General features: G+C 56.1%; 1 protein-coding gene across 4 annotated transcripts in view; it reads right to left on the bottom strand.

Moving 5' to 3' along the window:
* The window catches only part of SYT7 (synaptotagmin 7), a 165642-nt gene that overhangs the window by 27962 nt on the left and 117366 nt on the right, over positions 1-20314 (bottom strand). For all 4 annotated transcript variants that reach the window (XM_039534809.1, XM_039534811.1, XM_039534810.1 and 1 more), the window contains one exon: positions 12783-12918. In XM_039534809.1, the coding sequence (XP_039390743.1) occupies positions 12783-12918 (136 nt within the window). The remainder of the gene's footprint in view (positions 1-12782; positions 12919-20314) is intronic.

Below are 20314 nucleotides of genomic sequence, written 5' to 3'. Positions count from 1 at the left end.
CTCCCTGTCCTGTCCCCGGCTGTGTCCTGCTGTGTCCTCCCCACCCCCCTGTCTGTGTGTCTGTCTGTCCCCACCCCCTGTCCCCCCCCACCTGTGTTGTTGTGTCTGTCTGTGTCCACTGTCTGTGTCTGTGTGTGTGTGTGTCACCCCTGTGTGTGTGTCCTGTCTGTGCTGTGTCTGTGTCCACTGTCTGCTGTGTGTCTGTGTGCCCTGGCCCCCCCACCCCCCCTGCTGTGTCCTGTCCCTGCTGTGTCTGTCTGTCCCGTCTGTCCTGTCCCCCCCTGTGTGTCCCTGTGTCTGTCTGTCTGTCTGTCCCCCCCCCTGCCCTGGCTGGGCTGCCCCCCCCCCCACCCTGTGTCTGTCTGTCCCCACCCCCTCCCTCCTCCCCCCTCTCCCCCCTGTGTCCTCCCCTGTGTGGCCCAGTCTGGCTGCTCTGTCTGCAGGGCAGCTGGCTGCTCTGCTCAGGCTCAGCTCCTGCCGCGCTGCCTGCCTGCTGCCCCCCTCCCCTCCCTGCTGGGGAGGCGTGGGTGGGCATCTCCCGGGCCCCCCCCGCCAGCAGCATTGGCTGGGGTTCCCGGGCAATGGGGGCTGAGCCAGTGCGCGCTGCTGGAGCTGCTGCTGCTGCTGGCTGCTGCAGTGATGGCAGCGCGCGCGGCCGCCCCCCCCCCACAGGGGGGGGGGCCACCCCACATTGCTGGAGCTGCTGGGCTTTTTTGATGATTGTTGGGGGCCTGGGCCCGGGGCCCATAGAACTCGCCGCCCATGACCACAGCAGGAACAGACCCATTAAATCACCTGCTGGCCAGTGCAGGAGCTTCCCTTCAGGGCATCTAATAGTGCTTTGCACTGGTTTCTAAAGGACTATCTGGTTTCTAGACGATTCAAGTGATAAGGCTTCCACCCCTACCCCGGGACCAGTATGGGGCGGCCTGGCCTGGTGGTCAGCATGGTGCTCAGGAACCAGAGACCAAATGGCAGGTCTGAAGGCAGGAGCCAGTGTTAGAGCCAAAAATCGAAGCCAGGAGGAACAGGAAACAGAAGCTGAAGCCAAAGGCCATTGTTGCGTCAGAAACCAAAGAGCCATAGCCTATGGTTGGAGCCGGAGCAGTTAGAAACCAGGGCGAGGGGGTCCAGGGACTGGAAGGAGGCTGAGGGCGGGAGCTGGGAACAGGACAGGGTTGGAGTCCGGAATTGGGGACGAGGCTGGCACGGCAGGTAGGAGACGGCAGGGTCTGTAGCAGCAGCAAGCCAGGAGCCACCTTTTTGCACAGACAACTTCCTCTGTCTCTTTCTGGCTTAAATAGTGTACGTGGCCCAATAAGGGACTCCAGAACTCCTCCAATCACATCCAGGGGGCGGTGCCTTTAATGGAGCATAAGCCTTTCAGGCTCCCAGTTCTCCAGTCACTAGTAGAGCTGTTGAGTGGTGTTGTGGTTGTGGCCGCAGCCTGAAGGCCCAGACTTAGGACCCGTGGATCCTCCCACTGACAGGCTCATTGTTAGGAAGTATGAGCAACCATGTGGCTGACCAGGGAGGAGGTGGAGGTGCTGTGGCTGCGCAGATGCAGAATGGAGAAGTCATTAGTGGGGATGAACCAGGGGGTAGGGGTAGGTGAGCCAGCCGGTCTGTAGTAGCCCTGTCTGGATTGCTCTGATTCCTGTCCTGGCTGGACTGGATGAACTGAGAGGCCTTGTGGGTGCTGGTGGCTCTGCACTTCTCCATTAATGACAAAAGCCCCTTCTCGCCTCTGGTTTCTCCGGATCCACTGGGAGCCTGAGTCACTCAGACAGAGCAGATGGCTTGGTGCTGTGGCTTGCGGCCCAGGGACTGTTGGGAGGGCTGGCCGGGGCTTCTCTTGAGGAATGGGGAAAGAAATAAGAGATGCAGACATATAAGAAGGGCGGCACATGCCTCTGCTCCATTATGGGTAGTGACGCTGCCAGCTGCAAGCCACTCCATCAGTACAAAGGCAGCCTGGAGGAAGCTGGAGCCATTGGCCCAAAGCAGATGTGGAGGGCTTGCCCGGGAAGTCCCCAGGGACTGAGCAGAGGGAGGACTGCATTGGCACATAGCTGACAGATGTGCGTGCTCTTCGTGCCATACTGTGCACCGAGGAGAAACCTTCCCGGCATCTTGTCAGCAAGGGGAAATGTGGAGCACAGTCTGAGCACTGCCACCAGGAACAGGCATTGCAGGCCTCTTCGAGACCAGTACCTCTCCTTCCTCCGGAGCTCTCAGCTCAGCTAGTCACCTCAGCGAGAGGTAGAGGAGCTGCCGGTGAGAGGAGCACCAAGAAAATCTCAGGCCCTGGCTCTGACTGAAGCAAGGGTCAGGGGCAGCTCTGATTAATTCATCAGTACGATGCCACGCATGGAGACCCCAGGCCCCGTCTCCTCAAGTGCTGATGCTGAGGTCTCTCCTCTGCATGTGGCCCTCATGTCTTTGTGGGTGTGCGCATGGTCTTGGGACAGGGTATCCATGTCTAGTCACAGGCATGGGCTCCCAGATCTCAGAGAACAAATCCCTTCATCCTACAGGCTTTGAGGGGTTTTAGGGGCTGGCCATTCACTCCTGGCTGACTCTCCTGGATACACAGTGTGGAAGCAGGGGCACATCCACGTCCGCGATGAAGGAGCAATCTCCTCTGCATCTTGCCAGGGCCTAGCTGAGCTTCTCAGCCCAGAGCCCCCTGTGCTTGTTGCACTCTCTGGCAATCCTGTCTGTCCCCAGCAGAGATGCATCTGCAGGGCATTGGGGAGCGGAACTCTTCCCATTACGTTTAGACAACTAGATAATATCTTATGGATTCCTGGGCCTGTGGCTTCATTGCTGTCCAGGCAGCTGTCAGAGGGGATCAGTCTCTCTCTCTGTCACTGGCGTCTCCTCAGACGGCTCCTGGCTCCGCTCCGCGCACTCATTTCCCTAGGGTCGGGAGCTCCAATTAGCCAAATTCTTCCTGACAGCCTGCCTGTCACATCACAGCAGCCATCTCCCCAGAACCAATCCAATGACCCAGGCTGCGTCTTGTCGCGAGCAGCCCTGGGATAGCTTGGCCTCCTCGACCCAACACAATGGAGGCACTGGGACCTGGCAGAGGACGGGACCCTCACGCACACAGCGGCTAATGGCGGGGGCATATGGCCTGAGTGTGTGAGACAGAAGAGGGCTGAGCGAGGAGAGAAGTAACATACCCAGCTATCTATGCAGGGGCGGCTCCAGGCACCAGCACGCCAAGCGCATGCCTGGGGCGGCAAGCTGCGGGGGGCGCTCTGCCGGTCGCTGCGAGGGCGGCAGGCAGGCTGCCTTTGGTGGCATGCCTGTGGAGGGTCTGCTGGTCCTGCAGCTTCGGCGGACCTCCCGAAGCCTGCCTGCCATGCTTGGGACGGCAAAATACCTACAGCTGCCCCTATATCTATGGGGAGGGATTTCCATGCAGTACCATCTATCAGGGAGGTGGGAAGAGACACCTAAAGGCCCAAAACCAAGCTGGGATGATGCTCTTCAACATCCCTAAATAAAGGCTCAAGAGCAAATGATGGGGCGGTGGGAGATGATAATGGCTGGTGCTAGTGGAGTTCCTCATGTGTGAGAACTGTTGAGAGAAGGCAGAAGAGCCAGGTATTTCCTGTGCTCCACTCTCAGTCCCCACATGCTCCAAACATGAGACCTCCTGACATCCGCCAGGCCCTTGCAATGCAGCATTTGCCATGCGTCCCTTGACAGCCCCATTCACTGTCTGTGTGACTCAGCTCCACATTTGTGGTTTCACGCGGTCATGTCAGCCCAGGGGGGCATACACTGCATCCCCAGACACTCACTCGCTAGGACTGGATCTCAACCCCTTCACTGCTGCCCTCTGCCGGTGCTCCTGTGGTACCATCGGCTGGGGCCGGTGTTCCTGCAGGGCAATGGCACTGCGTTCCAGCAGGGGCTTGGGGCAGCACAGGAGCTATCGAGGAGCCAGTCGGTTCAGATTTGTCACAGACTGTTGCTGCCTTAGGAAGCTGTCCAACCATCTCCTCCACTGGATGGCCCGCCGCCCTCCGCCCCCCACACCAGTGCTTAGAGAGCTGTTGGATGGATGGACACTCCCCGCCCCCAGTGCATTAGGGACCCACTAGTCCGCCCCTCCCTGCACCACACACTAGTGCATTAGAGATACAAGGGTACACCTGCATTGCAGCCAGAGTGTGATTGCAGCTCAAGCACACATACCCAAACAAGGTTTAATCTAGGTAGCCTGGGTGCCGGAGCAGTGGAGCTGCAGAAACACGTGCTTCAACCCGGGCTAGCCCTGCGTGTAATTACCCAGGGGTCTGGGCAGGCTGGTACTGCTACTGCTGCTTCACTGCTCCAAGACTCACGCTAGCTAGATCACCACTACCCTGGTTAGGTCTACATGGGCTGCAACCAAGTGACCCGCTCTGCTTCTCCCCTCAGAAGCAGAGCGGGTCAAAACATGGCCCGTGAAATAGCTTTCCCTCAGAAAACATTGAGCCAGTGAAACCAAACAAGGGGAGATTATCAAAGCTTTTCACTTTGATGGCATCATTTCAAATGTTACATTGTAACATTAAAGTCCCAGTGAAACCACTTTTCCATAAAGTTCTTTCAGTGTGTCTCACATGAAAGATCTCTGACTCTTCGTTCTGTGGTGAATTCTGTCGCTCCGAGGTGGGAGGAAGGGAAATCTTGAAATGTCAGATGGAGCAGAAGTTCCCTTTCCTGACCAGCTCTGCTCAGAAGCAAAGAACGCTGGACATGTCCCATTTCTTGCCATCCCCGCGAGTATCACACTTTTCCAGGAGCCAGCGGGAGCTGGGCAGGGAGGCAGCCAGTGAGGCTGCTCTAGCTTTTTTGGGTATCGCTCATGAGCACACTCAAAATACACCTCTGAGGACACATCATCAGATCCCTTGGGATGCCTGGTTAGGTCATTGTATAGGTCCCTCCCTGAGTCACTCAGAAGGCAGCTTGCTGGGTTGCTTGGAGACCTCCCAGGGTCGTTTGGAGGATTCCACCATCAGCCTTGGAAGCTAGTTGTGCAGGGTAAGGAATCTAGCACAGACTCATTCAGGGGTCCCAGCAGCAGTTACCCTGATCTCCCTGAGACAAATCCACAGGGCCCCCTCTCATTTTGCCCTTCCTCAAGCCAACCACTGAGGAGGGCACAGAAATACATACATCGAGCAGCAGGGAGAAGGAGAAACCCAGGCATTGCCTTGCAGGGTTTTGCTGCCCTGCCTATAAGGAAGAACTGACCCTGAGCCTGCCCTTAAAAGTTATTGAGCCAAATTCTCAGCTGGTTCATATCAACGCCGATGGACACCAGCTGAGAATCTGTCCCCTCGCCTCCTGCATCCTTGGGAAAAAGCAGGGAGTTAAGTGGCAAAACAATTTTGTTTCCTTGTCCTTCTGCTGTTCTCCCTCTCTGCAATCATGTTATGTAGCTGGGTAATGTGTTTGGGGAAGGATAGAGCTTGTATCAGATGCGGCACTGGATTGTTAGCTCCAGCCGGGGTAATTACATTCCGTCTCCCCCGCACGTGTCCCTGTTGGTGGTGCAGGGACACAACTGTCTAGGGGAACCTGAGGAATGTGAATTTCGAGTGGGGGAGGAGAGTGTTTAAAGGGGGAATAGGAGCAAGGGGCGACACTGACAAGCAGCGATAGTCTCCAATGGCAAGGGGTTAGGCTGTGGAAGAGTCTCCCCAAAGGCAGTGGTGGAAGCAGGGAATGAACATGTGTTGTCCAGGGAGGGGCAAGGGGAGGTGTATTCCAGCCAGGTCCTCACAAGCCTTGTTCATCTCTCATTTCTACAAAGCTTCCCGCCAGCGGTGCCCTGTCTATCCCAGCACGGACTCCAGCGCCGTGAGCTTCCCCACAGCAGTGTCCTGTCTATCCAAGCACGGACTCCAGCGCTGTGAGCTTCCCCTCAGCAGTGCCCTGTCTATGCCAACATGTACTCCAGCACTGTGAGCTTCCCCTCAGCAGTGCCCTGTCTATGCCAGCACGGACTCCAGCGCTGTGAGCTTCCCCTCAGCAGTGCCCTGTCTATGCCAACATGTACTCCAGCACTGTGAGCTGCTCAGCGGTGCCGTCTATCCCAGCATGGACTCCAGCGCTGTGAGCTTCCCCTCAGCGGTGCCCTGTCTATCCCAGCACAGACTCCAGCGCTGTGAGCTTCCCCTCAGCGGTGCCCTGTCTATCCCAGCACGGACTCCAGAGCTGTGAGCTTCCCCTTAGCAGTGCCCTGTCTATGCCAACATGTACTCCAGCACTGTGAGCTGCTCAGCGGTGCCGTCTATCCCAGCATGGACTCCAGCGCTGTGAGCTTCCCCTCAGCGGTGCCGTCTATCCCAGCACAGACTCCAGCACTGTGAGCTTCCCCTCAGCGGTGCCCTGTCTATCCCCGCACAGACTCCAGCGCTGTGAGCTTCCCCTCAGTGGTGCCCTGTCTATCCCAGCACAGACTCCAGCACTGTAAGCTTCCCCTCAGCAGTGCCCTCTCTATCCCAGCACAGACTTCAGTGCTGTGAGCTTTCCCTCAGCAGTGCCCTGTCTATGCCAGCATGGACTTCAGCGCTGTGAGTTTCCCCTCAGCAGTGCCCTGTCTATTCCTGTATGGTGCCAGCCGTGTGAGCTTCCTCAAAGCAGTGCCTTTGTCAATGATGGCTCAGATCAGGCTCTTGCTAGGTCTCTGGGAATCCGTATGTTGTGGGTCTGGAAGGCCAAGTGGTGCTATGGTAACAGTGTCTTGCTCATGACCTGGAACAGACAAGGGGACCTCCAGAGCCAGGGTGTGAGTCTCCACAGCCTGAGCTAAAGAGCCAAACCCCTCCCCTGTGTGGGCCAGGCACTGAGCAGTGGGCTTTAGGCAGGCAATGCTGCTGAGTGGGCCGGGCCCCCTGAGGAACAGCCTGAGGAAGGGTGCTGGGGAGCTGAGAGAGCAGGGTGCCACCATCCTACAGAGCAGCTTCCCTCCTCGTTACAGGGCTGGCAGGCTCAGCCACCCAGAGGGATTCCTCCCCTCAGTCCAGAGAGGCAGGGTCGGGGAGCAGTGAATGGAAGGGAGAGGGGCTGGCAGAGTAGGAGCCAGGGCCCAAGGAATTAGTGAGCTGCCTGCTGGGGGAAAGGAGACTGCCTGAGAGGGAAGGGGAGGCAGACGGTAGAAGGGGAGGGGCAGCAGGGCAAGAGGAAATGGAGAGTGAAGGAAGAAGGATAGGAGAAGGAGAGTGGAGGAGGATGGGTAAGGGAGGGGGCAGGGTGAGTAGGGAAGGTGGATGAGGAGGGGGAGGGGAGGAAGAGGGGAGCAGGATGAGTAGAGGAGGGGAGTGCAGGAGAGGGTAGGAGGGCATGGAGGGGTGGGGAAGTAGGGGAGAGGAGTAGCCAGAGGGGAGGGAGGGGCAGGGGCTGGAGGAGTAGGGAGTGGAAGGGAGGGACTGGAGGGGAAGGGGAGGGCAGGAAGCTGTGGAGGGGAGGGGCGGGGGCTGGAGGAGTAGGGGAGGGGAGGGGCAGGAGGGCATAGAGGGGAGGGGCAGGAGGGCTGGAGGAGGAGGGGAGTGGAAGGGAGGGGCAGGAGGGCAAAGAGGGGATGGGCAGAGGGCTGGAGGAGTAGGGGAGGGGGGCACAGGAGGGTGTGGAGGGGAGGAAGGGGCCAGAGAAGTAGGGAGGGAAGGGAAGGGCAGGAGAGTGTGAAGGGGAGTGGGAGGGCAGAGGGCTGGAGGAGGAGGAGGAGGGGAGGGGCAGGAGGGTGTGGGGGAGAGGGCTGGACGAGTAGGGGAGGGGAAGAGGGCTGGAGGGGAGTTGCAAGGGGCTGGAGGAGAAGGAGAGTGGAGGGAGGCACAGGAGGAGTAGGGCATGTGCAGTGAAGTGAGGCAGGGCAGGGCATGGGGAGCACAGGAGGAGAGAGGCCACTGGTTGCTAAAGCAGGGCACATTGTCCAAGGTGTCTCTGTGCCCAGGCAGAGGGCCCTGCCCCGTACCATGCTCCAGGGGCTGGCCTGAGCATGGGGCCAGGGTAGGGGGCGGGAGATGCAGGCTGCTACTCAGGGCCCTGCCATAACCTGTGAGGTTTGGGTGGCTCGGTGGCAGCCCATGGCCTGGCTGTGCATCTTCCTACGGGGCAGGTGCACTTGGCGGTGGCCCAGCAGTTCATTAGCTCCAGCCTCTGACTCCACCAGTGTGTTTAACATGAGTGAGCCACTTCCTGCAGGGGGAGACACCAGGGGATCAAGCAGGGGCTCCTTGCTGGGCCCAGAGGCCTCCCCCAGGACTGGTGCACCCAGGCTGGCTGGTACATAGGCAGCCAGAGTGTACGTGAGTGGGTGGGGCCACGGGTAAGACACGTGTGACCCTATGGGTGTGTGTCGAGGCCAGGAGGCTCTGGGTGTGAATGTCCCTGCACTGGGTGTATGTGCACCCCCATGGGCATTAGCCTGGCTTGGGGTGGAGGGGCGCTGTATGACTGGCTAGAGCATGGCTCTGTGCTGTGTGTATCTCTCTGGGCTTTGTGTGTGTGCGTTGCTGCATGTCTGTGTGCTATGGCCATTTGTGTGTGTCTGCTGCATGTGGACAGGGCCGGCTCCAGACCCCAGCGCGCCAAGCGCGCACTTGGGGTGGCATTTTGCCGGCAGGGCGGCAGGTGGCTCCGGCGGACCTTCCGCAGTCATGACTGCGGATGCTCCACTGGAGCCGCGGGACCAGCGGACCCTCCACAGGCACGTCTGCAAGAGGTCCCCCGGAGCCGCGGGACCGGCGTGCTTGGGGCGGCCAAATTCCTAGAGCCGCCCCTGCATGTGGAGGTAATGCCCCCATACCCTGCGGGGTTCGGTCCCCACCACAGGGTCCCCAGCCTTTAGGGGGAAGCATATCCATTTCCTAGACCACACACTATCTTCCCTGCCCTGCAGCCAGGCTCCTCCCCCTGCCCGAGCCTGCCATGGAAGCTGAGCTGCCAGTCCCGGAGCCCCGGGTGGGGTGGCTGGACTGGACTGCGTGACCGAGGGCCCCGGCAGTGACACTGGCCTGCGGGAGGTGCCCTCCCTAGTCCCTCCCATGTCCCTGGCTGCCTGCTGTCTCCCCCGGCAGTAGGAGGCAATGTCCCATTCCCCACGGTGGGCCCAGCTATGTGACCCAGTCGAGCAGAGTGCCCCATCTGCTTACAGCTCAGCAGGGATGTTTTAAAGTGCACATGTAGCCCAGACAAGGGTGCTGGATTGGCCCCTGGCTCTAAGCTGGGCAGCTCCGGCCTCAATCCACGTACACACGGGACCTAGGGAAGGAGCAGGGTCTCAGGCCCACGGGGTGGTGCGTTGATCCAGGAGGGTGGACGCTCCCAGCTCCTCCTTTCCCACTGCCTGGTCCAGGCCCAGGTGCTGGGGTCTTCTGGGCAGAGAGGAGGGCGCAGTTCTGGCTGCCTGGGCCAAGGAGCCTGGGCTCCCAAGCCCTGGCCATGCAGCTGAGGGGGGGGAGCAGCCAGTCTGTCCTTAACCTCTCTCTGCAGGGGTGTGCTCGTCCCGTATCCCCTGGATGGGGCGTCCCAGCCCCTGGGGCACGTCACTCTCATGCTGCAGTGCGGAGGGGCGTGGGGATTGCTTTCTGGCTCACCCCTCTTATCTCTGCCCTGCACCCCAGTTCAGGGAGAGGTTGCTTGGTTACTGACACTGCTCTTCTCATCTATGCCACAAGGGGGCACCACATGATGCCATAATGTCCATCAAGAGAAGCAGAGGCCATTCTTCTAGCCCCGGATCTTGTGGTGAGACAAGACAGTTTGTGAGTTTGGGATGGCGCTGGGGTGTGATGGGGGTAATGTTTCTGCCCTGCTGAGTTGGTGCCGTCACTACAGCCCTGATCTTGAGCCATGTGATGCCCGTGGCCAAGCTCCCACTGGCGTGAATGGTGCAGAATCAGGGCCCAGTGAGGATCACCCCCAAGGGCAGGTCCTGGGTTTGGGCCCATCTCTCTTTAGCCCCCAGCAAGAGGGTCACACAGAGGGAAAGAGCCAGCTGTGTGTGAATTCCCCCCTGAGCAAGCTCCTAAAGCAGGTGTCCTGTCTCACCCCCCAGCCCCAGCCTCTCCCCAGGCTCCCCACCAGTGTTCCCTCTAATTTTTTCCATCCATGTGCGGAAGGAATTTTGTTATGTGCACCATAGGGAGGTAATGTGCGGATGTGCGCCACCAGTAGAAACCAAAAACCTAGCTATAATATATATTTTAAAAAAGTTACCATAGGGATAATTACTCCAGCCAGGACAGTGGAGGCATTTTAGAACTCACTACTCAAAGAATTAAATTTAAGCATAAAAGAGAAATAAAATGATGACATGCACAGACCAGTCAAAACACTAAAACAACACACTTTGAAAGAAGTATCAAGTTACAACAACAACAATAATACAAGTATGTGTTGGGAGGTGAGTGTGAAAACTGTGTGTGTGTGAGAGAGAGACAGAGACACGCTGTGTATATGTGACAGAGACACAGTGTGTGTGTGTGTGTGTGTGTGTGTGTGTGTCTGTGTGTGTGTCAGAGAAACACACAGTGTGTGTGTGACAAAGAGAGACACACCCTACCCCTTTAAGTAAGCTGCCCTTTAAGTAGCTCAGCACTCAGCAGTCTGAAGCCTGCTTGTTCAGACACAGCAACAGCTGCCAGCAAGCTCCCTCCGGAACCCTGTCATATCCCCCCGCCCAACTCTGTGGAGATGAGGTACAGTGGGTGGTGGGGGAGACCCTGACATCAGCGCCTCTTTCCCCCGCCCCACTCTGCACAGCAAGCAAGAGGCTCCCGGGAGCAGCTGGCCAGGGGCTCCAAAGCAGAGGGTAGGAGCAGCGAGGCAGTAAGGGCACTTGATAGCCTGCTAGGCGGCCACCTGGCTGCGCAGCTTAGAGGGAACTTCCCCACTGAACATCCCTGCTCCAGATTCTTCCCCCCACAAATGGTTGGTATCTTCCCAAGAGGCATTATTTGCTGCCTGCATGTCTAAGGTCAGCACCTTTGTCTCTCTTCTCTGTCCGCATGGGTTGCTTGCAACTCCTCCAATCTCAAGGTTGCAAACTTTAGTGAGTTTCTTGGCATATTTCTCAAAGTCCCAGTTCCTGGAATTAGGGGCTTCTATGAGACTCTCATCTTTCATTTAAAAAAACAAAGCAAGTTTCCTGCCCTCCTGGCAGCACAGAAAAGATTGAAAATATGGCCCCCTGAATACTCCAAAGCCAGACAAGAAATGAAAAGAACCCCAAATACAGTATTTTTGAAATCTTGTGATTTCTTTAGCCAATCTCATGATTTGGGGGATGATCTTTGAATGCATAGGCTGAATCGTGTGATTTTTGAATGCATGGGAAGGGCAATCCTGACACTGAGTGTTCTCAGCATGTCATTAGCTCCATCAATAGTGATAGCAAATAAAACCCCTCCCTAATAAATAGATATGTCATCCTCCAGCCAGAGTGGTGCCTCCCCCTTGGCTGGGCACCCTCTTTCCTTCCTGCCTGCTCTAGTGCAAAGCTCCCCCTGGCCTCCTTGAGATGCTTGGGAACCCTGGGCTTGGTGTCTCTCTTCCCTGTCCTGCCTCACTAAGGATTCAGCACATAGCTCTGGAGAAGGTTTATTTACTCATTTAATCTGTGCTGGGCATAGAGTGACCAGACAGCAAGTGTGAAAAACCGGGACAGAGGATGGGGGATAATAGGAACCTATATAAGAAAAAGCCCCAAATATCGGGACTGTCCCTATACAATCGAGACATCTGGTCACCCTAGCTGGGCAGGTGCCAGAACACACTCAGCCACTTCAGCTGCATCCCGGCCTGTCAGCAAGGAGCAGAGTGAGAGCTTCACAGTTGCTGATCCAACACACTGCCCAACTCTGTGACAAGGGGGTGCCCCTGGGGGCCATCTGGGGTTTGCTCAGCCCTCACAAAGGAACAGAGAGCTGTCCGCGAGATGAATGAGCCTGGCCAGCCCTGTCTCAGGCGCCCCTGCCACTATTGCGCATGTGGCAGGCTCCGTGCTGCCTGCTCCCTGAATGAAGGGCTTGTCAGGGCTGACTCCAGGGAAATGGATACACAGTGTTTGGGGAACAAAGGCTGGCCTGAACCCCCACTTAGCCATGTCCCAGCACTGGCCCAGAAGGGAACGGTAGCTTGGCACATCCCAGTGGAGATCCCCCAACCAAGTGCGAGCCTGGAACGACCTACCCATCACCCAAAGAACCGGGAGCCTAGAACATCTCAGCAACGATCCTTCAATGAAGCATGAGTCTAGAACAATCTGCCCATTACCCACAAAGAAAATGTGAGTCTAGAACATTTCCATGATCCCTGAATGAAGCAGGAATATGGAACAACCTGCTCTTTGCCCCCAAAGAGAGTGCAAGTCTAGAACATGTTGGGAACAACCCAGAACAAAGCAGGAGCCTAGAACAACCTGCCTATCACCCCTGTAGGGTTTGGTAGCCTTCAATGTCTTGGCAACAGTCTCTAGAACAGCCTGGCAAACCCTGAGCCTTAAAGTTCCCAGAGTGCTCTTTGCAGTGTCACCCATTGAGCCCTGCAGCCAAGGGCACAACTGGACCCACAGTGATTGGTTTTCAGTGGAGATGTAGCTAGGCTGCAGAAATGGGGTAGCAGTGCTGGCTGTGGGGGAGCTCCTAGCTACTCCAGTCCCAGCAGGGGGCACTATAGGGAGTGGAGCAGGAGTACTGGGCATAGGGCAGTTCAGACAGGATCAGGGGTATCTCCAAGTGAGAGGCACAGAGGCTCTGGCCTGCACTCACCATTAGCATCTCACTGGTCAGGGAGTTCACCAGGTCCGAGACAGACGAGCGAGGCTCTGTTTTGCGGTCAGACTCGTCATGCTGGGTCTGCCCGGGCATAGGGGCTGTGTTCACCATCTTGCCTCCAGATGGCAACCTTGGGAGAGAGGAGCAGTATGTAAGAGAAGGGGGCAGGGTGCCACGTCCGAGCGGTGGGTCAGGCCATGCCAATGCAGCCTCAGCTGCTCTCCATCATGGCTGTATCCTGATGCCAAGATCCCCCTCAGCATCCCCCGAGACATCCCTGTGTATCCCTCACACCCCCGGGTGACTCCTCACCCACTTGGCCCTGAGAGAGTTCTCCTCATACCTCTCACCCATTTGACTCATAACCATGGATCCAGGCATGCCCCTCAGATGGGCATCTGCCCATCTCGTTCACTATTGCCTTCAGCCTGGTGCTGATCCCATTTGTCCTGGCCTCCATCTTGCTCTGGCCCTATAGATAGAGGCCTTCATGTCTCCCCAGCTTCCAGTAATTCCCACCCCTTGGATGCGGACCTGGGCACTGCAGGCCCTCCTGTCTTGCACTGGGAGAGATGGGGGAGTGGAGGCAGAGCCTAAGCTATTGCTTCTGCGTCTTTCCACTGACACCCTCCCCTGCCTCTCATACCCATTAACCTCTGTGAACACACACGCTCCCTCTCACTCACAAAGAGGCAGCTGCCTTTGTTTGCTTTCTCCACCAGGCAGGCACTGGCCTGACAGATGAGTTGTCTGCCAGCCCCGGCACATGCAGAGCACCTGGGGGAACCCGAGTGCCAGGTGCTACAGGACGTCAGCTCTGCAGGGCCAGCGGCGATGGGACAAACTCCCCCAGGGCTTGCAGGCCAGCAACATGGCAGCCGTGCTGCAGCTGTGAGTCCACACCAGCCCAATCCTGGCAGCCCCATTATGGCCTGTAACCTACAGCCAGGTCCTGGCAGCCCCACTATGGCCTGTAACCCACCAGCCCGGTCCTGGCAGCCCCACTATGGCCTGTAACCCAGCAGCCAGGTCCTGGCAGCCCCACTATGGCCTGTAACCCACCAGCCTGGTCCTGGCAGCCCCACTATGGCCTGTAACCCAGCAGCCTGGTCCTGGCAGCCCCACTATGGCCTGTAACCCAGCAGCCAGGTCCTGGCAGCCCCACTATGGCCTGTAACCCACCAGCCTGGTCCTGGCAGCCCCACTATGGCCTGTAACCCAGCAGCCTGGTCCTGGCAGCCCCACTATGGCCTGTAACCCAGCAGCCTGGTCCTGGCAGCCCCACTATGGCCTGTAACCCAGCAGCCAGGTCCTGGCAGCCCCACTATGGCCTGTAACCCAGCAGCCAGGTCCTGGCAGCCCCACTATGGCCTGTAACCCACCAGCCTGGTCCTGGCAGCCCCACTATGGCCTGTAACCCAGCAGCCAGGTCCTGGCAGCCCCACTATGGCCTGTAACCCAGCAGCCAGGTCCTGGCAGCCCCACTATGGCCTGTAACCCACAGCCAGGTCTTGGCAGCCCCACTATAGCCTGTAACCCACAGCCAGACTGTGGCAGCCCCACGCCCCCCCATGTGACATCCCATTGCAGTTCCTGGTGTGTTGGCGGTTCTCATTTACGGTGCTGGGGGAAGCTGCCTGGCTATGCCTCCTTTGCTCAGCACCCTGCCATGTGAGCTGCCGTAGCCTTGCCAGGACTCACCACCCCACTAGGAAAGTGACTTTAGGGTCTCCCACATGCAGATAGGCCTTGCTCAGTGTCTGTCAGCAGGGCCTCGCCCTCCGATCCATGGCTCCCCTGCCCATGCCTGGGAAGGGTCTGATCCCAGTAGGTGCTGACTCCAGGAGCCTCTCTGTAAATATGCTAGATCAGGGGTGGCCATCCTGAGCCTTAGGAGGAGCCAGAATTTACCAATGAACATTGCCAAAGAGCCACAGTAATGCGTCAGCAGCCCCCCATCCACTACCCCCCTCCAGCCTCCAGCTCACCGGCAGCCCCGCCTCCTCCCTCCCCACAACTCCTGCCCACTGCAATCAGCTGTTTTGCAATGCGCAGGAGGCTCTGGTGGGGAGGAGCGAGGGCATGGCAGGCTCAGCGGAAGGGGCAGGGGCCTTGGGGGAAGGAGAGGAGTGGTGGCAGGATCTGGGGCAGAGCAGGGGGTTGAGCAGTGATCACCCCACAGCACATTGGAAAGTTAGCATCTGTAGCTCCAGCCTCGGAGTCAGCTCCTATGCGAGGAGCTGCATATTAACCTCTGAAGAGGTGCACGCCACCCCTCTGTTAGATTGCCAATATCTCCTCTACCTCTCCTCTCCCACTGGCTGCCCCCATTCCCATCTCTCCCTCTTTCTGCCTCTAGAAGCTGGACAAAGCACACAAGTTGGAGGCTTGTTCCTCCCTCCCAGGAGCTGTGGGTTCACTGGTCCTTCTTGTCCCTAATTGTGAGCTGGGTAGAACCATATAACACAGGGAGCAGGGCTGGGTCAGCCCAGACATCTTCCCCAGACATCCAGGAAGCCAGATCCACCCCTGATACACTAGCAGGGATGAACCCATCCTGTAAAGACACTAAGGAGCAGCCTTCACTGGTTCCTCCATTTTCCTGACCATGGTGATGGTGCCGTCTCTCTGGCCCGGGACAGCCAGGCCCCCAGTGGCCTGGTGTTCATTCACATACACACATGGGAGGTCCTGGCTATGCTTGTCCTGGCCTAGCAATTCAATGGCCTCTCTGTGACAGCAGCTGGATCGCTAGGTGCAGTGAACAGCAGTGCTGGGGGGTTTGACGGCAGCAGCCCCAGCGCAGATGCTGCAAGAGGAGATGATGCACATAGGATTGGCAGTAAGGAGAGATCCAAGGGATGAGGGCACAGGAGCAGAACACTGGAAAAGGCACAGAGGAGAGACACACAAGCCCACATGCTGCTCAGTGTACATGGAAATAGAACAGCAATGGAGAGACAGGCACACAGGGAGACACAGGCACACAGGGAGACACAGGCATACAGTGAGACGCACACGGGAGAAAAATGTAGAGACACCAACATGCAAGGAAATATACACAGAGACACACATACACACAGACCCACGTGCAGAGACACAAAACAAAAGCATAAAAAACCCTCAAAGAAACACACAGAATCAGACACAGATACCTACTGACACACTCACAGACAGAGTGACACATACCTAAATCTTCTAGACAGTGGTATCCACACACAGTCTCTCTCACACACCTAGATCCAGGCACACTGATACGCTCACAGATAGATACACAGATCTAGACAAAGTGACACAGACAGTGACACTCATAGACCTAGAGGCACTGATACACTAAGTGACACACACAAAGATCCTGATGCACCAATACACTTGTAGACGCATAAGACAGGCAGATCTAGATACACTGATCCACTCACAGGCAGACTGACACACACAGAGATCCAGACACGCCGATACACTCACAGACAGAGTGACACACACACACAGATAAAGAAAGAGACTGAAATAGCTGGAGAGGTAAAGTCAGGTTAAAAACAAAGAGAGAGAGAAAGTGTGTGATTGATAGCTGGAGGTGTGAACAATTCAGAGGTATTTTGTCAACCCCAGCGCATCGACGCAGCTGCAAAGCTATCTGGGAAATGGTTAGCACCAGCGGAGCTCACAGGACAGCGAGAGAGAGAGAGAGAGAGAGAGAGAGAAGGGAAGAGCAGCAACTTCCACCACAGGGCCTGGCCTGCCTCCTGAGGGAAGGGAAAATGGGAAGAAAGCATGAGGGGAGAGAAGGAGACACAGAGAGAAATTAGTAAACGAAAAGCAATCACCACACCGACAGGACTAGGCACTGGACTGGTGCCACCAGGGCTGACAGGGGGACAGGGCTGAGCAGCAGCAGCAGCAGCAGCAGCAGCAGCAGGGCTGGAAGGAAGAAGCAGAGAGAAGGGAAAGGAGGAGACATTACAATGTGATACATCACATGACCACTGTGAACAGAAGTGCTGGGATGGGGGGTAATGGGAGACAGAGAGAGAAAGAGAGACAGGGCCTTCCATGGACCCCAAGCCTCAGGAGCCCTTAGCACTCCTCCCTCCCACCACACCGGCCCCCACAAGGTACATCCCCCTATATCCCACTGAGACTGGAGGGGCAGGGGAGCTTGTGGGGGGAGCAATAGATGGGCTGGGAGGATGTAGAGGAACAGGGAGGAAGGGAGAGTGTAAGGGGGAACAGGAGATAAGAGTGGGGGGAACAGGGAGAGAGGTGAGGGTGTGGCGGGAGCAGGAGCCTATCATTGTCATCAATTCCAAGGTCAGAAGAGACCAGTGTGATCACAGAACTGCCCCAAAATAATTCCTACAGCAGAGCTTTTAGAAAAACATCCAATCTTGCTTTAAAAATTGCCAGTGCTGGAGAATCCACTATGACCCCGGGTAAATTGTTCCAATGGTTAATTACCCTCACAGTTAAATATATACGCCTTAGTTCCAGTCTCAATTTGTCTAGCTTCAACTTCCAGCCATTGGATCATGTTATACCTTTCTCTGCTAGACTGGAAAGCCCATTATTAAATATTTGTTCCCCATATAGATATAGACTGTGATCAAATCACCCCTCACTCTTCTCTTTGTTAAGCTAAATAGACCTTATAGTGCTTGAGTATAACACTATAAGGCACAGTTTCTAATCTTTTATTCATTCTCGTAGTTCTTCTCTGAACCCTCTCTAATTTATCAACATCCTTCTTGAATTGTGGCCACTAGAACTGGACACAGCATTCCAGCAGCAGCCACGCCAGTGCCAAAAGTAGAGGTCAAATAACTTCTCTGCTCCTACTCAAGATTCCCTTGTTTATACATCCAAGGATTACATAAGCCCTTCTGGGCACAACATCGCACTGGGAGCTCATGTTCAGCTGATTATCCACCATGACCCAAAATCTTTTCCCAGGATAGAGTCTGCTTCCCAGGATAGAGTCCCGCAACCTGTAAGGGTGGCTTACGTCCTTTGTTCCTAGCTGTACACATTTACATTACATAGTAAAATGCAAATTGTTTGCTTGTTACTTACAATTACATTTTGAGACCTATCAGCGAGCCAGCTTTTAATCCATTGAATATATGCCATGTTAATTTCATATCATTCTAGTTTTTTAATCTGTCATGTGGTACCAAATCAAATGCCTTACAGAACTCTAAGTCTATAACATCAACATTATTACCTTTATCAATCCAACTTGTAATCTCATCAAAAAAAAGATCTCAAGTTAGTTTGACAGGCTATATTTTCCATCAACCCGTGTTCACTGGAATTAATTATTAATTATCCCCCTTCAGTTCTTTATTAATCTAGTCCTGTATCAGCCGCTCCATTATCTTACCCAGGATCGATGTCAGGCTAATGGGGTATGAGGAGAACAGGGGTCAGGAGGACATGGAGTGGGGGCATGGAGGGGGGGCAAAATGGGGTCACTAGGAAGATGCAGGGGAAACAGGCTGGGAGATGGGGTCCCAAGAGGCTGAGAATGGTAGGCGGTGCCTGGGCTATCAGAGGAGGAATATGGAGAGGTGGTGAGGGGAAGGGAAGGAGTGGGTGATGAGCTCACTCATTGCAGAGAAAGAGGAGGAGGTTGCAGGGCATGGGCAATTTGATCACCTCCCCAAGAAATCCAGCTCCTGAGGGACCCCCATCCCATCCCTGCACTGCACAGGGGAGGTGAGACTGGTCCTGTCTGGTCAGGGTTCCAGGATGGCTAGACAGAGCCCACCTACCTCTCCCCAAAGTCCCCTCTTGCAGCTCTTTGTTTTCATGAATGACTGGGTCTCTGTAAGGACAGGCTGATTCTTCCTAATAGGGACAGTGCCCTATTCCAGCTGGATCTGACAGCGCAGCCTTCCCCCCTCGCACACAATTCCAGGAGATGCCCCCTGCTTGCTAACTCCCACTGCAAAGCCAAGAGCAACTGCCTGTGGCTAGAGGAGCTTGCAGCAAAGGCCTAGGGCCAGCAGAATGTGGTCAGTGTGGGTGTGTGTCTTAGAAGTGAGCCCCCTTTTCTAAGTATGGACACCCCAAATTCACTGGCCCTTGTGGCTTAACAGCACTGAGAACTGGCCACTGAGGACGATCTGGGCAATTGAGTCGGGCACTGACTGGACCTCGTCATCTGTGATGAGATGTTGAGCTTTCAGGGTAGGCTGCTTAGGGTCAGGGCAAATCCTTGCTTTGAATAATGGGCATGAGGCCTCTGCTGGAGTTGCCTTTCTCCACCCCTCTTGTCTCAGGCTGGATGACTGCAAGCACCATCCCAAGGACCAAGCTGTTGTGCACCAAGTGGAAGTCAAGTCCAGCAAAAGTCTTCCATTAAGGGCAATAGTTTAAGACCAGGAGCAAGGTCTGCTACAGTGCTGAGGAGAACCTAAATACAACCACAGACCTGGTCAGGGTAAGAGGGGAATTTTCTGTGGCGTTTAAACACACATCCACCAGTGGATCCTTCTGGGGCAAGAGGGGGACTGTCCCTGGGGTTACACACATACAAACACACACACACACACTCCTTCCTGGGATGAGGGGAGCTGTCCCCATGTTTGTTCACTGCAGTTTCTCCCACGTATGCCTCCCCACTGGCCCATCTCTGTCTGCTGAGGAAGACGAGGTATGTGTGGGCAACTTTTCCTTAAATTAATCCATAAACAGATTCATGAGGCCTCAGGTTGTGGAGAAGGGACTTGCCTCCCTAGCACTACAGGGGGTGCTCTCACCAGGTCAGAAGGAGGGTGCGGGGTGAGAAGGAGGGCAGGCTATTCTCCTAGGACCAAGGTGGAAGGTACAGAATGGTATCAGCAGGGGGCGCTCTCTCCAGATTGGAGCATGCTGAGCGCCCAGTGGGAGATCAGCTCCTAGGTCAGTGTGCACAGAATGGATATGTGCCAGCAGGGGATGCTCTCTCTGGGCTGTGGCGATCTGGGCGGGACATACTCAGCCCACCCCCGCTAACAGCATCAGATAGGGACAGACTGTGCAATTAGATGATCAAATTGGAAGTGCTAAAATATGTAGTGAAATATAACCACAGCGAGGTATAAATAGTGTGCGGGTGAGAACGGTGCCAGCTAATTAACACACTGATCATGTGGAACCGACTCCTTCCTTCTTCACACCTCCTCGCAGCTAGAGATGGAATTTAACACGCACTTGGAGCTGCTCGAGGCCTCTGCCTCCAGTCAGCCAGGCCCCCTCCCCTCCTGATCCCAGCAGGGGAATGAGATGGCACAAAACCACACAGGAGATGGGGTGGGGGCTCGTGGCTGTCACATCACTCCCCTCCCCCTCCCCTCGCGAGGACAGCAGGTAGCTAGCAGGGGAAGCAGTCCCTGCTGGGGAGCAGCAGAAAGGCAAAAGGATGCTGGCAGATTTGCTGGCCACGTGGCTTAGGCAATGGAAAGATCAGGATATAATGTTCTGGGGGGTGTCTCCCCACAGTTTCCTGACCAGGACTTTGGAACAGCCCAAAAAGCATGGCTCCACCC

This window comes from Mauremys reevesii, linkage group 4 (assembly GCF_016161935.1).
Source record: "Mauremys reevesii isolate NIE-2019 linkage group 4, ASM1616193v1, whole genome shotgun sequence".
NCBI lineage: Eukaryota > Metazoa > Chordata > Testudines > Geoemydidae > Mauremys > Mauremys reevesii.
The sequence above is the reverse complement of the archived record's forward strand: the minus strand, read 5'-3'. Positions and strand labels throughout refer to the sequence as shown.